At 34.8% G+C, this 15,870-nt stretch overlaps 2 protein-coding genes across 2 annotated transcripts; both read right to left on the bottom strand.

Annotated features, from left to right (window-relative positions):
• Window positions 1–3,576: 3,576 nt before the first annotated feature.
• LOC139876760 (actin) lies at window positions 3,577–8,157 on the bottom strand. The gene is made up of 5 exons (XM_071864134.1): window positions 7,931–8,157; window positions 6,895–6,964; window positions 6,411–6,804; window positions 4,737–5,350; window positions 3,577–3,892 (listed from the first exon to the last, which is right to left on the bottom strand). The coding sequence occupies exons 2-5, from the start codon at window positions 6,952–6,954 to the stop codon at window positions 3,827–3,829; spliced, it is 1,134 nt and encodes a 377-aa protein (XP_071720235.1). The 5' UTR covers window positions 6,955–6,964; window positions 7,931–8,157; the 3' UTR covers window positions 3,577–3,826.
• Window positions 8,158–9,197: 1,040 nt separating this feature from the next.
• On the bottom strand, window positions 9,198–13,474 carry LOC139876889 (uncharacterized). Its single transcript, XM_071864292.1, has 6 exons — window positions 13,332–13,474; window positions 11,632–12,605; window positions 11,235–11,402; window positions 10,166–10,789; window positions 9,896–10,022; window positions 9,198–9,497 (listed from the first exon to the last, which is right to left on the bottom strand). Exons 2-5 carry the CDS (start codon window positions 12,193–12,195, stop codon window positions 9,924–9,926), a joined length of 1,455 nt encoding a protein of 484 aa, XP_071720393.1. The 5' UTR covers window positions 12,196–12,605; window positions 13,332–13,474; the 3' UTR covers window positions 9,198–9,497; window positions 9,896–9,923.
• Between the last annotated feature and the right edge of the window lie 2,396 nt (window positions 13,475–15,870).

Raw genomic sequence — 15,870 nt, 5'->3', positions numbered from 1 at the left:
CATACACAATTACCTAAATACATGCTAGCAATTTAAATGACATACCAACGCAAGGTATAACGCTAAATATCCAAGACCACAAGCTAGCACAAACAATAGCATATATAACTCGAATAATATAAAGTGCCACACTACAAACACATAACCATGGTTAACCAATAGTACAAAGGAATGGTACTTCGAATTTCCCATTGGTGTTCCCAACACCCGTTAGCGCACAACGAATTATAACACTAACCCCGGAGTGGTATCGATCGCCCGAACTTTAAACCCACCCGTCACGTGTAATGTGGTATCGAACGCCCGAACTTTAAACCCACCCTACACGCCTACACACATACATGACATGGCATCGAACGCCTGAACTTAAACCCATATCATATATTGAACCGATGTGGTATCGACCGCCCGAACTTAAACCCACATCGAATCTCGTACAAGTAAATACATTATATACACACATGTATAATCATTCCACTCACCTTGTCGACTTGGCGAGATTTCCAACAATAACTTGTAACCTTCAAAGCGAGTCACCTAACACAATTAATTCCCAATTAATTCACATAATAAGTTGGACTACCCACCAACTAACCTCACTAGTGCATTTATGACCCATTTACACTAGAATCACACATTAAAGGTCGAGACCCACAACTAATCACTAAAAGCTAGTGACTAAGGTTCTAAGACTTCCAACAAGACATAACTAGGGTGTTTTCATACGCAATTTATCCCGCTAGGTCAAACCCACCCAATTGACCAATTTCAAGTCAACCATAAACCCTAGAGCCAATTTTACTAGCAACACAAGTGAGCTAGTGAATAACTAACCATTTTAGACTCAACAACACCAATTATTACTTTGAAACCCTAGGTTAGTCATTCTTGACTCAATCTTACCCAAAACCCCCAAAATCACCAACAAAAGGTTTTATGTTCATCACTAACCCAAGTTCTAACCCTTAAACAATTTAAATTAAGGAAGTCAAAATTATAACTTACCACCACAACCAAAACGTAGCTAGAGAGGAGATGAACAACTTTATAACTCGAGCTAAGACCCGAAACTAGCTCTTTCTTCCTTTACTTGAGCTTTCTCTCACTCAAATGGGTTTCTCTCACTAAAATTGAATTAGAAAGATGAAGGTGGTTGAAAATGGAGTTATGACTCCCAACCCACTGATTTGGTGATCTTATCTCGTCCCCAAATGAAATTACCACAATGCCCTTCCAAAATATCTAATTAAAAAAGCAGAAACCGGCTACAGTAGGAGTGCGCCACGCACACCCTTAAGTGTGCGCTGAGCGCACCTAGGCCTGAACAAAATCTAACTTCTGTTTAAATCCAGAATTATTCCCACGCTTTATGTACTATAATTACACGTCTGTACAATAATTATTAGGGTGTTACATTAACAAACTTAAATCATTAAAATGTAATAAAAAAATGTTGTGAATATATTTCGATCATACTTTGATATATATGTATATATTTGTTATAGGTTCGTGAATCAACCCGTGGCCAAGTCTAATTCTCGACGAATTGATAATCTGTGAATGTGAGTTATAGTCCCACTTTTAAAAATCTAATATTTTTGGGATGAGAATTCATGCAATTTTTTAATGTTTTTACAAAATAGACACAAGTAATCGAAACTACATTCTATGTTGAATTATCGAACCGGATATGCCCCTTTTTAGCTTGGTAGCCAAAGAATTGGTGTTTATTATAATTGCCACCAATTAACGCGAATCCTAAAGATAGATCTATTTGGCCCAACAAGCCTCGTCCGAGTTACGGATGCTTTAGTACTTCGATTTATCATGTTCGATGAGAGTCCCGGAATGATGGGGATATTCTATATGCATCTTGTTAAGGTCGGTTACCAGTTGTTCGACATATGAATGAATTTTATCTCTATGCAGTTTGCGAAATGCCTGATATGAGATGTATATTTATGAAAAATGGAAATGAAATCTTGTGGTCTATTATTACGATTTATATATAGGTTAAACCTATAACTCACCAACATTTTTGTTGACGTTTAAAACATGTATATTCTCAGGTGATTATTAAGAGCTTCCGATGTTGCATGCTAGTTTATAGACAAGATTTGGAGTCAGCATGCTTGTATAATATTGTTTAAAAACTCCATTCGTGAACTTATTTTGTTGTAACATATTAATATTGTAAACCATTATGTAATGGTCGTGTGTAAGCGTGATATTTTAGATTATCATTACTTGATAATCTAAGTTGTGTCCTTTAAACTTTTGCCGATAAAATAAAGGTTATGGTTTGTTTTTAAAAACGAATGCAGTCTTTGAAAAACGTCTCATATAGAGGTCAAAACCTCGCAACGAAATCAATTAATATGAAACGTTTATAATCGATATGAACGGGACATTTCATGCACTTTGAACTTTTAAGTAGTGTATGCAATTTTAATAATGAATTTATTTTTAGGTGATTATTTGATTTGAAACTACATAGTCGTTATTTGAAATTATGTAGTCATTATTCGAAATTGTGTAGCCTTTATTGAAGTTTCATAACCTTTATTTAAAATAGCATAACCATTATTATTATATAGCCATCATTTAAAATTAAAATATAAATTTTTTATAACAACAAATTTAATATATAAAATGTTTTTTTTTTAAAAAAAAGAAACAACTTGAAAAAAGAAAGTAGATGTTTATGTCAAAATGCATTTAACCAATAAATCAAAGAATGCCATGTTGACTAAACCAAAAAAAAAAAACTATAATGTTGCCTCTATATTAGTCAATGAGACCATATTTAACCCTGATGGGCGTGTTGACGTGTTGCTGAGTAGGGGTGGGGTGCTTGATGGGCGTGCTAGTAAACTATGGGCGTGTTGACGTGTTGCTGAGTAGGGGTGAGGTGCTAGTAAACTAAGAAATAATGGGGTGAACTGTGAAGTGTTGAGTGACGTGTTGAGTGATGTGTTAAAATATGATTGGAAGTTGGGTGAAATAATGAATAAAAAAAATTCCACCAATCAAAATTGGCTCATAAACCTGCACGACATCTTTGTTCAAGTGCTCCTAGCACGCACACCAACCTTGAAGGCCTTCATCACGACGCGTTAGAGGCGTGTTGAAGGGGTGTTGCAGGCACACAAGAGGCTAGCACGCGGTCTGACAGTGTTCATTTATAAATCATTTTAAAGTATATATAATATAATATAATGTATGATTATCTTTTTGTAAAGTTTATGTGCACCTGGCTTATCTCTTTTTATATGAAAGTATGAAACCTCAAAGATAGTCGGTGTCCCTTTCTGTTACTTATTCAATTGGCACGTTCTTAGATTTCGATGTTATTAATAATTATTATCTAAAATGTGTGTTTTCTCCGTTTTAAAAAGAGACATGCCAAGTTACATGTACAGAGTACCAAACAAATGTACCGATGCCAATGCCAATTCACATTACAAAAGAATGAAAACTATAGCAGGATCAATTAACAGATTCTTAACTGTTTAACTTGCAAAGTAACCCTTAGTTCAAGATAAAACTGCAACTGATAATGCTATAAGGATTTCATTCATAGAAGCATCTCTTACAGCACTTGTAAAACGAAAAGAAAAATGAGTAAATGGCATATATTGATTGAGATTTCAATTTATGCTTAACAAAACTAATTAGATAGTAGAAGTAAATTGTAAAAAAAATAAACACCAAAAAAATTGTGGGATAGCTCATGCACAGAGATAATAGAAAAAGCAGAATTTTCGAACCCCAAAATGGCATAATAATAGTCAAAGTGTAACTATTTTCTTCTTTTTTGGTGCAATTAGAAACATTTCCTGTGGACGATGGATGGTCCAGATTCATCATATTCAGCCTTTGCGATCCACATCTGCAATAAGTGAAATCCAATAATCATCATCATATTCACATCCAAATCAGAAAAGGTACAAATGGGTAGTCGTATATTATGCTTAACATTTTTCATGTATGCATAAAAATGTCATTTTTAAGATACATTTATAAAGGTGGAAATTTTGACCCACTTTCTTACGAACTGGTCAATCCAAGGTTGTTTATCTCGAAAAGTCAAAGAAATAGACCATGAAAAGTTAGCTTAAGAGGAAATGAACCAATGTAAATTGTTTAAAATGAGCATACTTTTTTTTTTTTCAAATGGTAATGTTTATTTCATAAAATCTTGTAGTAATATATTTCATTTAAAAGTTTTTGACACATTACCTAGACTGTCAAATTTTCCACCTTTCAACATGTGCATTATCATCCAGAACAACAAACAACCAGTAGTGATTAAAACCATCAACATTCATGGAAACAAACTTTTAGTTCTCATTAGATTCAAGCTCATGAACTTTGGTCTCAAAGTCATTTTCATAAATATTTTTAGGTCCAAGTTGTTCTCTAGTTAGGATGGCTCGTATAACTGATATCATATACAGTAATTTATTCTGATCAAGATAAAAATATAAGACTAGACTTGGTAATTTTATCACCCACCATTTTCATTGTACTGATTCAAGATATATTTACTAACGGATCAAAAAGTATATGAAATTTTACTCAAAAAGTAAACTTGATTATTATATTTGACAAAATTGTAAAAATTAAGTGTTTCGATGCCAAACCAGCCCGACCCATTATCAACCAAAAAATTACATGTTTTGACCCACTACACAATGAAGCAAAATAAAGAGAGACGAGAGAAAGACCCGTACCTGCTGGAAGGTACTGAGAGATGCCAAAATGGACCCACCGATCCAGACACTATACTTCCTTTCTGGTGGGGCCACAACCTTAATCTTCATGCTGCTTGGTGCTAATGCAGTTATTTCCTTGCTCATTCTATCAGCAATACCTGGGAACATTGTAGTACCACCACTAAGTACAATGTTTCCATACAAATCCTTCCTAATATCCACGTCACATTTCATTATTGAATTATAAGTTGTCTCATGAATTCCAGCAGCTTCCATTCCAATCATCGATGGCTGGAAAAGTACTTCTGGACACCTGAACCGCTCAGCCCCAATAGTAATCACTTGCCCGTCAGGTAACTCAAAGCTTTTTTCAACTGACGAGCTAGTTTTGGATGTCTCTAATTCTTGCTCAAAATCAAGCGCGATATACGCCAATTTCTCTTTCATGTCTCTCACAATTTCTCGTTCAGCAGTTGTGGTGAACGAGTAACCTCTCTCGGTGAGAATTTTCATCAAGGCGTCGGTGAGGTCACGACCTGCAAGGTCGAGACGCAGGATGGCGTGAGGGAGTGCGTACCCTTCGTAAATAGGAACCGTGTGGCTCACACCATCTCCAGAGTCAAGAACAATACCTGCAAAAAAAGTAGACATAGAAGCTAATAGGTTCACATGTTTAACTATACCTGAAAATTGAGACCTATACTCTCAAATTTGGATCAATTGGATTGGATCAAACTTTTGAGTCAATTGGGTATTGATAAGCCTTAAAAAAAAGGTCCAGTATGTTCCCTCCAACCTATTGAGTTCTATACAAAATATAAAGAAACGCGTATAAATTCCTAAAGCTCAATAAATAGAGGTGAGTCTAATGGGTCTTGTGAACGGGTCAAACGGGTCGAGCATAAAGATCATAATAAGTTTCATCCATCAAACATCTAAGAAAGCATTTACAAGTATATCATTAATTATGTATAGTTTGTTTTTGAACAGCTCTAATAATGTTATTGAATCAAAACACTAGAAAGGAGCTAGTGATTAGAAAGATTACAAAGGGTTATTAAACCAAGTTGACCATGACGGTACAACTTTACATCAAGCTTTTTGCCAAGAAAAAAGCTTTCTTAGATATAGTAAATACAAAAATTAAAATATAAATAGTAATTAATATATTTTTATATATATAGTAAAATAAAAATATAAATAATAATAAGTAAAATATTTTTGAACCCATTTGACCCATGGCCCATTACGATCCGTTACACAACCCGACCTAACCTAACCCATTTGGATGCGTAAAAAATTCTGACCCGTTACCCAACCCAACCTGACCCGTTTGCCACGTATATGCGTCAAAAAGTCTAATGGGTGTTGTGAATGGGTCAAACGGGTCGAGCATAAAGAACGTAATAAGTTTCATCCGTAAAGCATTCATAGTTATATCATTAATTATGTATATTAATTAATATTTTCTTGTATATATAATAAATATAGATATAAAATATAAAAATATAAATAATAATAACTGGCCCATTTCGACCCGTTACACAACCCAACCCAACCCAACCTAACCAATTAGGACCCATTAAAAAATCTTACCCGTTACCGGCCTGACGTGACACGTTTGCCATGTATATCAGTTTAACTTACTAATGGTTATAAAAGCAACTCTTATATTATATGGAAGAATCTTACCAGTTGTACGACCACTGGCATACAATGAGAGAACAGCCTGAATAGCAACATACATTGCAGGAGAATTAAACGTCTCAAACATGATTTGAGTCATTTTTTCACGATTTGCTTTGGGGTTAAGAGGTGCTTCTGTAAGAAGAACCGGGTGCTCTTCTGGAGCCACACGAAGCTCATTGTAGAACGTGTGATGCCATATCTTTTCCATGTCATCCCAGTTGTTGACAATACCATGTTCAATTGGGTATTTCAAGGTTAAAATACCACGTTTCGACTGAGCCTCGTCACCAACATACGCATCCTTTTGTCCCATACCAACCATCACTCCAGTGTGACGTGGACGCCCAACAATGCTAGGAAAAACTGCTCTTGGGGCGTCATCTCCAGCAAATCCAGCCTTATATTTGAAAAAAGCTCATTAATTATATGTAATAAATTGTTACAAAATTATAAATTTTAATCTAAAAACAACTTTTGAGCTTGATACCTTGACCATTCCAGTTCCATTATCGCAAACGAGGGGTTGGATATCTTCTCCATCAGCCATTTTTTAGTACCTAACATTAGATTAAAAGTCAATAAAATGAAAGAATAATCCACATTCAATTGAAATAGTACAATTCACATACTAGACATATACATAGACATAATATGTAGACATAATAGAATCATCAACATTTTAGCATTCATGAGCGTACTATACACAAAGATTTATCACTTACGTACGATGTATGTATCAAGGATCCTTTACAGAACCAATTTAATGGTACTAATGTATTTTTTAAGGTGTGCATACTTATATTTACAGGGAATTTTTTTTTTTTTTTTTTTTTTTTTACGAGGAACCCCTACTACGAACGGGCACATTGGCCCCCCCGCAGCGGGTAAACCCCGGGTAAACGGCAAGCCAACCCTCCACCGCTACCAGGTAAAGCATCCTCAGGCTATTGGTCTCTTAAGTTCGCCCCAAGCGTTTGAAGTGCCTTGAAGGGAATCGAACCCGTGACCTCACCTTCATTGAAAGTGTTGGTGGCCATCCAAGCTATGCCTGGATGGTTTACAGGGAATAATGTTATCTGCTGCTAAGTATAGGTATAATGAGAAATTGATTTGTTATATTAAAAAAATTGAGAACTAAAACTATCAATTCATCTAAAATTTACTCATTTCAGAACCTAGAATCCGTGGACCTGAACAATTTGATATTGATCATCATCCAATTAAAGTTTATGATAAAAAAAATAAAAATTGATAAAGTTATGCTTCCTTTTGGATGTTAATAACTCGCTAAATATGGTCTATGTTCAAAATGTGCGTGATGCTAACTAACTTGCTCAATGTTGCTAAACTTGCATATACAGTTCAATCAACCAAAATGATAATCAAATGTAACTGCAGATCATCACCATGACATCATCACATATAATCATTATAAACGGATAATTATATAAGTCGTTCAATATAGGACATAAACCGGAATCTAAGATCACGAATCATGAACAAATATAGTAGTATTAATTTACCTGATAAAATATTGAAAAGTGTTAATTTGAAATTTGTGAAGGCCTGAGAGATTAAAACGAAAGAATGGAGTAAAACAAGGAGTGGTGAATTAAAAGCAGCAAGGGATTAAATCATAAAAAATGATCATGAAAATTGGCCGAATTGTATGAGAATCCGTTGGTTGAAGTGGATGATTTACCGTTATTTTAGAAGCTTTTGTGAACACCATTTCTTCACTTATTTGGGATTCTTTGTTTTTGTCCTTTTCAAACTTTTTGTTCTGGATACCAAACAAATATATTTCATTTTTCATTTTCAAGTATTATCGTTGTTACTGTATTTTAATATTCTTTCATCGAGAATGTCAACAAAATCCCCTACTTTTCATGAAATTTTAATTTGGTACCTTAATTATGAAAGATACTAAAATACTTCACAAAGGTATGTTTTGATATTCATTTGCAATAAAAGTGATGAATGCGAACCAAATTGAACGCTTGTAACTACTCTTCCTTCCTAGTCTAAGTTTCGTGTCAAACACACCTGTTACCTAACCTTAATTAAGGCACGTATATATCTTTCCTTAAGTTTTGTGGACTTAAAATCATTGCTACTGATAGTGTCATGATTGAAAAGCATGTTGGTTGTGGATTTAAAAAGGTTTTAATGAGGATTAGTTATATACTCCATATAGATAGATATAGATGAATACAGTGGTTGAACCTGATATAACCTGATCAGTTTAGTGTGGATTAGAACATGAGTGTTTGGTTCTTTTCTTCTTTTTTCTTTTTCAAAGGCTGATAATTATATTGAAAAGCACTCAAGGAGAGTGCAGCTGCAAAAGATAAAAGAACGTTATTTGCTTATACAACATTATACCACATAGACCATAGAAAAATTAAGATAACAAAACTCTTGTGTGGGTTATTCTTCGGTTTTCCAAACATAAGTATGATGAAACACGAAGACCAACCATGATGTCCTCCTTTAAGATACCTTGTCTTTGATCGATAGATCCATGAATTAACTTATTTCTCCAACCCCAAATAGCCCATAAAAGAAAGTATCTAGTAGCAAGAAAGGCCAAGCTGAGTTTATCCTAACAGGGATCTTAAGCTAGCTGTTGAGTTAGGAAGCCAACATAAGTATTTGGTTCTAATGCATAACATATGTTAAAAACCACTATTTAGACAGTTAATCAATCTGGTTAGACAAAAATAAGAAATGGTAACAGTTTGGCATGAGGTTCATTTAACAACTACTTGAAATACTTTTGATCAAGGATAATGAGTTAACAAAATTTCAAAGTTCAAACTGACACATGAGATAAACACTAGATAGTTTCTGAAATACCACCTGGGACATCATAAAAGAATTCGAAGGTAAAGGCAAAGCATAAGGTACAAGACATCAAAAGTAAAATACACTGACAACTGCAAAAAGTCAACATCTGATATTTTCATGTAAAAATATCATTACTCGAGCGAGGAAAAAACATCATCTTCAAGTTGGCACTATCTTTAGCAGCCACCAGCTTCAAGTTGACATGATCTGCATAGAATTTGATTTGTGCAACAGAAACACCTATAAAATGTATGAGATCAATAAATCAAATAGATTTTTTGAAACTAAAAGGAGCTAAATATGCAAAAAACTTCGATGGCACGAGCACGAGTTCTAAAAGACACTATGGCTGCAGTAGACAACTTTTTTTTTTTTTTTTTTTTTTTGTTATTTGGAGGTCATGAAATTGGAGCTCAAGATACTCCTAAAATTATTGTCAATGATTTGCATACATTAGACAATGGGACTTGTACATAAATCAAATTAAAATGAAATTAGAAATTAGAGTAGGAAGAGAACAAATAAGACATATATGTAACTGGGATACATTCTAAAAAGCACAATGCTTGATAGCTAGATTTATTTGTGAATAATTAAGCAAGCAGGCAAGGTGTTGTAGAGAGGCATTGAATTGTTACCTGGGCTGGGCTGGGCTGGGCTACTGATTCACAGCTGATGGCATTGAGTTGATACTTTTCTTTTTTTTTGTTTTGTTTTACGAACAGCCACTGGGTTGATACTTGAAGTGGAGGAGAGTGTATGAACCTGTAGACATTATTGATTAAACATGTTGAAAAGCCATATTGTTGCCCTACTAAAACATATAACTAATTCAACCAAAGCCCCATAACCCCATTTAACAACCAAACCAACTATGGACAGAGTCACATATGGAATCAAAAACTTACAATTGTTGAAGATGATGATGATGATGATGATGATGATGATGATGATGATGATGATGATGATGATGATGATTGTGACAGCAGCAGATGTACGCTGGCTAAAATATCTTCATGTTTGGGAATCCATATCTTACTAAAAAATTTAATGATTGAGGCGTGATTAACAGCTATTGCATTTGAGTGTGCTTGTGCTTGTGCTTGAACAATCTGACGAAAGTAGCAGTCTTCCATTCGTATCCGCTGTGGCAGAGGTAAGCTATTGAATAAACATCTGAGTTGCTCCGTCTTTGAATTCGAGACATAGATAACTTCGTTATGGTCAATTGAGTTTCTAACCATATCCTTAAATATAAACAGACTTGCAGAATACTGTACCAACAATCTAGCCAATTCCAACTCTACTCGAATACTCCTCTCAGATTCTTCAATTTTCTTCTTCATCTTGTTTTCCTTTTTCTTGTTGGTCCATAATTGTATATCATCCAGAAGGTTCTTCAAAACACGTTTTTTCTCAATAATCATATTGCTCATCTCTACTGCATCTTCTAGTTCCTTCAATAGATCTTCAATCACTGCTTTTATCTTCTCCTTAACCTCTTTCTCTTTCATTTCTTTCGTTGGTAGTTCCTGAAACCAAATTCGCAAACAACAACAATATCACTCACTCTTATGCTACTTCCAATCAAATATTTATATAACTCACATCATACATACATACATACATATATATACATGAAACTAATTTTCATACCCTTTCAGAAATGTACATCATTATATTAACACTGCACAACATTTACAACAATCAAAAGAAATCTTCATGCAAACACTCACTATTGATACAGAAAAAAAAGTGACACATTCATCTTAAATAATAAAATGTGATAACATTATTGAGGTACAGCAACACTACGGTTGCATTTATATGAAGGTCCATCAGAAATGTCTATAATTCAAACGGTTTCATGCAGTTTGGCAACTAGTCCACAACCTGTAGTAAGATTTAGTACAACAAGACTCCTCGGGCTGCATTTGAACTTTTTGAATATAAAAAGCAAACTGATAAAGAAAGTACCTTCATGATAAATGTGGCGTTTGGAGAGTTCTCAAGCAAGAAACTCCGGGCTTCACTAGACATTTTCACTTTGCATGTATCCCTCGAGCCAGAGTCTATATTCAAACAAATCAAGTTGCTAAAGGGCGAAGCCCGACCAGATAATAAATCAGTGAATGAGGAAATACACTGCACAAATAAACATTATATATAATATAATTTATTATGCATAAATATACACAAGTTGTATACTACGTAGTTGGTAGATGAATATTATGGAAATAATGTTGCATACATATAAAGAGTATTTATTACTTTTTTTTTTCCACTAAGAAAGAAAAAGTTGGCAGACTGTGATATAAGGATAATCAGGCAATTAACATGTCATTATAGCAGAGATAATAGATCACCACCGTACCTCAACAATGTCTAAGCTAAGCGTAAGAAATCTGGCACTATGGAGCTCTTGAAGCATTTTAATAATACCACGAGCATTTTCCTCTTTTAAGCAAGATATGGACAAATTGACACTCACTTTGTTCACAGAATGAAAATTACCATTAAGCCACTGTGGAGCACGGTGACCTACATAGCAGAAAGATGAACACCCTGACGGAATACACAAGTCCTTCATTAAGCAGTGAATTATAGTGTGAGTCTCAAGTTTAGGGGCAATCACATTGATAATATCTGAGGCTGGGGCATGAACAAGTGTGAGATTTGAAAGTTGAGGGGTAACAATGTCAAAAGCCTTAGCATTGATCTTGAAATATTCTAAAGTGAGGTTTCGTAAGTTGACACACTTTGAGAAAAGATCAACAGATCCACGTTTATCATCACACAACGAAATATGACCTAATGCAAAGTTGTTAATGACGGTAAATCCCATAGTGTTTTGGGTGTAATGCAAGGTGCAGAAATGAGGGTTGAAAGGTGAGATGCGTAAGAGTTTGAGAGATGAAGAGGCAAGGAGGAAATTCATGGTGCGTTGTGCGACTACAACAAACTGTTAGTTCTTTGACATTGTGAGAAAACACATAATTTGCAATCTTTCTCACAAAAACTTGATTAGCTGCTCCACTAAATTTAAGATAAACAGAGGACAATTGTACTTGATGGTTGCGGTGAGACAGAACATGATTCACAAACTGTGCAAAGTTGGGTATTGTTTTAAATCCACCACTTGAAAACCTGAGACACGGCATTGATCTCCAGATAAGCTTCAATCTTGGAGACAACAACAAACATGTTTGTACAACAAACTTAGTTTCAAAAGGAGATAGGATGTGATGAAGGATTTCACGAGGAAAGCGGCTAAATCTTTCTTCATCGAGCGCTGCTCTAACATTATTATGATCCAAGTCCATTTTCTCTGATAGCACAGATGATAACCTGAAGTTCACAATGTAGAAACTCAAATCAAATACTTGAATAACAATGATGAGTACTATTTATGTAAAATGCAAACAACTCCAACTAAGTATGGAACACATGTCAGGATACAACAACCGTTCACTAAAGTATAGCTACTTTAACTGTCAGTCCTATTATCGGATATCCTCCGTCATGGTTTCATTGCACAAAATTTATCAGTCCACCGAGAAACATCAATACGTTATTCCCACTTTTGTAAGTATCTATAAGTAATACACCTTTGCTTGCAAACTTGAGCAATCTTGTAGCCAGCTAATTGATTTGTGAGAGTGGTTTTTACCGAATCATATTCAAAAGACTGATTTCATATCAAACTAAATAAAAAAGCAAAGTTGACATAATTATTCTATTTCTAACTAACTCTGGCCATGTTTTATAGGCATCATACTTAAGGATAAGGAAACCAACTGCTAAAGAGAGTAACAAAATGCCTGATAATATTCATAGAAAATCTCAGAATACAACCAATATGACTATCACAGATGGATTAGGTATGCAACTTATTATAATGTAATAACAGTCATTCGTTTCCAGTACAAATAAAATGATGATTACATCAAACAACTAGTACGTACATGATTATAAACCCTAAGCACTTCAAAACTAAAAAATATCGAACAGATTGAAACCGCAATGTACAGATTTCTATGTCGTAGAGTAAGTAGATGTAGAACTGACGAATACCTTTGATCTTTGAAGAAGAAGAAGAAGAAGAAGAAGTAATTACAAGTAGTTTAATGGCGAATCAGTTTTCAACCGTGCCTTACTGCTGCTGCTAGGTCACCCGAGTAACAATCAGAAATGGTAATTGCATTCATTTGATTCACCCGTGTATTATTTTTGTTTTTGGAGCAAATCCGGTCATTAGTTATTTGGGTTGACAAGGAGATCCACGGTAACACGGGTCGGGTTGAGACTTTGGATTGGATGTTAGTTTTGTGGAGTGGTGTATGTATATACCGGGAAAATATCGAGGAACCAAAATGATAATGAAGAATCGATTTTAGCGTTTGTGGTCTCGTTATTAGTCTATAATTTTTGCACGAGTGGTCACGTCATTTGTAATTTGTGCATGTGTGTTTGACGAGCGTTAATTTATTTTGGCGGGAAACGCTCGAAGAAGTAATATATAACAATTATCGTGTTTTTCGAGCGTATTTTGAGGTTTTAGCTATTGAGGTTCAGATATTAGGGTTTATAGGGTTTAGATATTAGGGTTTAGAAATTTAGGGTTTAGGGTTTAGATTTAGGATTTAGATTGAGTTTTTAACACGAACGGTTTAGAGTTTAGGGTTTAGGGTTTAGGGTTTAGGGTTTGGTGTTTTGGGTTTATGGAATAAACCCAAAACACCAAACCCTAAACCCTAAACCCTAAACTCTAAATCGGGCTAAATTTTACTTCACAAAACATGAAAAAAAAACGTTCATATTCTTCACGAACAATATTATCTTGAATGTTATTTTTGTCGATCGTTTTTCCGCCTAAATAATAACATTCATCACGAAGTGTCTCTTCTAAATGTTCATATTTTCGTGTGATCTTGATGCCGGAAAAAAAAAAATTCAAAAAAAACGAAAAAAAATAAAATAAATTTGCTTCCCCCCGATTGGTTACTTCCCCATTGATCCTACCCACATATATATATATATATATATATATATATATATATATATATATATATATATATATATATATATATATATATATATATATTACGGAGTATGATACTAGCTTAATAGTTGTGTATACAACAGATCATACGAGTTAAAATGTGAGTTATCATACTTCTATAACTGAACATCTTAACATTATTTGATATGGCAATACCGTGGCCAAGTCGTCGTCGTTGATGGGAAGTGTTTGTTCATTTTATTCTTTCATTAAATGAACCAGCGTAAAACACATACATGATGTGGTTGTAGTCGATGTAGAAGACTCGTTTTGTTCCAGGAGTGACGTGTGGGTTTCAAAGATTTTGGATACACCTACTATTAACCCTTTGATCTTTAACTCTTTCGACCAAAAGTTAATGGAATGTAGTAAGTGTTTTGTACGTGGTAACAAGTGGTTCAAGGGTGGATGGTGGATTTCGGTTTGATGAGGGGCTGGCAGATCAGGGACTGCCCGAAACAGTTTATTCATCACAACTTGATCATGTTAACAATGTCTTGAGTCTCCTGATTAGTGTTTCTTCATCTACTGGTCCTAATCTTATTTTGAGTCTCCGGAATGACTCGATTTGTGGCACGAAACACGGTATGTCCACTCCATGTGTTACATTTGGGTCAATGGATGCTGTGGAGTTGCAAAAGGTTGCGATATTGAAGTTGGGATCGAGGTTATTATGAAAAAAAATGACCAACAAGAATAAGTCAAGTTTGGAGGTGGATTCGGTTAATTGTGATGTTGTTGATACCGAGCACCTAGATGGTGAGCGGGTGGGAAGTTGTATTGTGCATGTACCAAGTCTTCGTGTCAAGGTTTTTGTTGTGCGTGCATAGGAAAATTTCGAAGTCACTGGATGAGGTTTAGTTTCGTAGTAAAGGTTCTAAAAGGGTGAGAGGTAAACGGAAAACGAAGGCGAGGACCGAATCGAGCTCTTACACTTTAAATGATATTACGACGATATTGATTTCAGAGAAGAAGTGCGAAAATTGTTTTGCGGGCATCGGGTTAATGGTCGGTTGGTAATTCTTCATGTGCGGGTGTTGATAAGGCTGGAGGATTTTGGCAAGGCCTCGTGGATCGTGGGTTGTTAGCTCTTTCAACGACAATATTAGTAGGAGATGGTTCGTCAATGTCTTGACTTATAAGTTTGACAATCGTCTGGGAAAGATAATTCGGCGTGAAGTGGTCAACGGTAAAATGAAAAAGGTTTAATTCATGTTACAACTTTAGGTTTTTGATCTGCAGTCATAACATTGGTTTTTCTAAATTGTTCTCTTGTTTGTATTGTCTTAATGTGGTTTTATTGTTCATTGTTCGTATACGATGAAGCTCGGTTATAGATAGTTTACATTTAGTCTTAAGCTTTATAGGAATGAGCCTTGTCAGTTTTCGATTTGTATCATTTTGGTTCATGATGTCTTGTTGATGTGTAAAATCTAGTATATAAATTATCTCTGGAAAATGCCGGTTTAAAAGATCACTACACACTAACGGACAGTGTACCCGATCGTGCAATAGTATAAAGTTGGTAAATCCGAAATCATTTCAAGGATA

The sequence above is a fragment of the Rutidosis leptorrhynchoides genome, chromosome 11, assembly GCF_046630445.1.
Source record: "Rutidosis leptorrhynchoides isolate AG116_Rl617_1_P2 chromosome 11, CSIRO_AGI_Rlap_v1, whole genome shotgun sequence".
Lineage (NCBI taxonomy): Eukaryota > Viridiplantae > Streptophyta > Magnoliopsida > Asterales > Asteraceae > Rutidosis > Rutidosis leptorrhynchoides.
This window is presented reverse-complemented; position numbering and strand designations above follow the sequence as displayed.

Excerpts from the sequence above, each read along its gene's own strand:
- LOC139876760 (XM_071864134.1), bottom strand. The coding sequence starts at position 6,954 with ATGGCTGATGGAGAAGATATCCAACCCCTCGTTTGCGATAATGGAACT. Across the intron at positions 5,351-6,410 it reads TGCCAGTGGTCGTACAACTG|GTATTGTTCTTGACTCTGGA; the intron begins GTAAGATTCTTC and ends CTTTTTTTGCAG. Across the intron at positions 3,893-4,736 it reads CTCTCAGTACCTTCCAGCAG|ATGTGGATCGCAAAGGCTGA; the intron begins GTACGGGTCTTT and ends CACTTATTGCAG.
- LOC139876889 (XM_071864292.1), bottom strand. The coding sequence starts at position 12,195 with ATGAATTTCCTCCTTGCCTCTTCATCTCTCAAACTCTTACGCATCTCA. Across the intron at positions 11,403-11,631 it reads TTAGCTTAGACATTGTTGAG|TGTATTTCCTCATTCACTGA; the intron begins GTACGGTGGTGA and ends TTATTTGTGCAG. Across the intron at positions 10,023-10,165 it reads CATCATCATCTTCAACAATT|GTTCATACACTCTCCTCCAC; the intron begins GTAAGTTTTTGA and ends TAATGTCTACAG.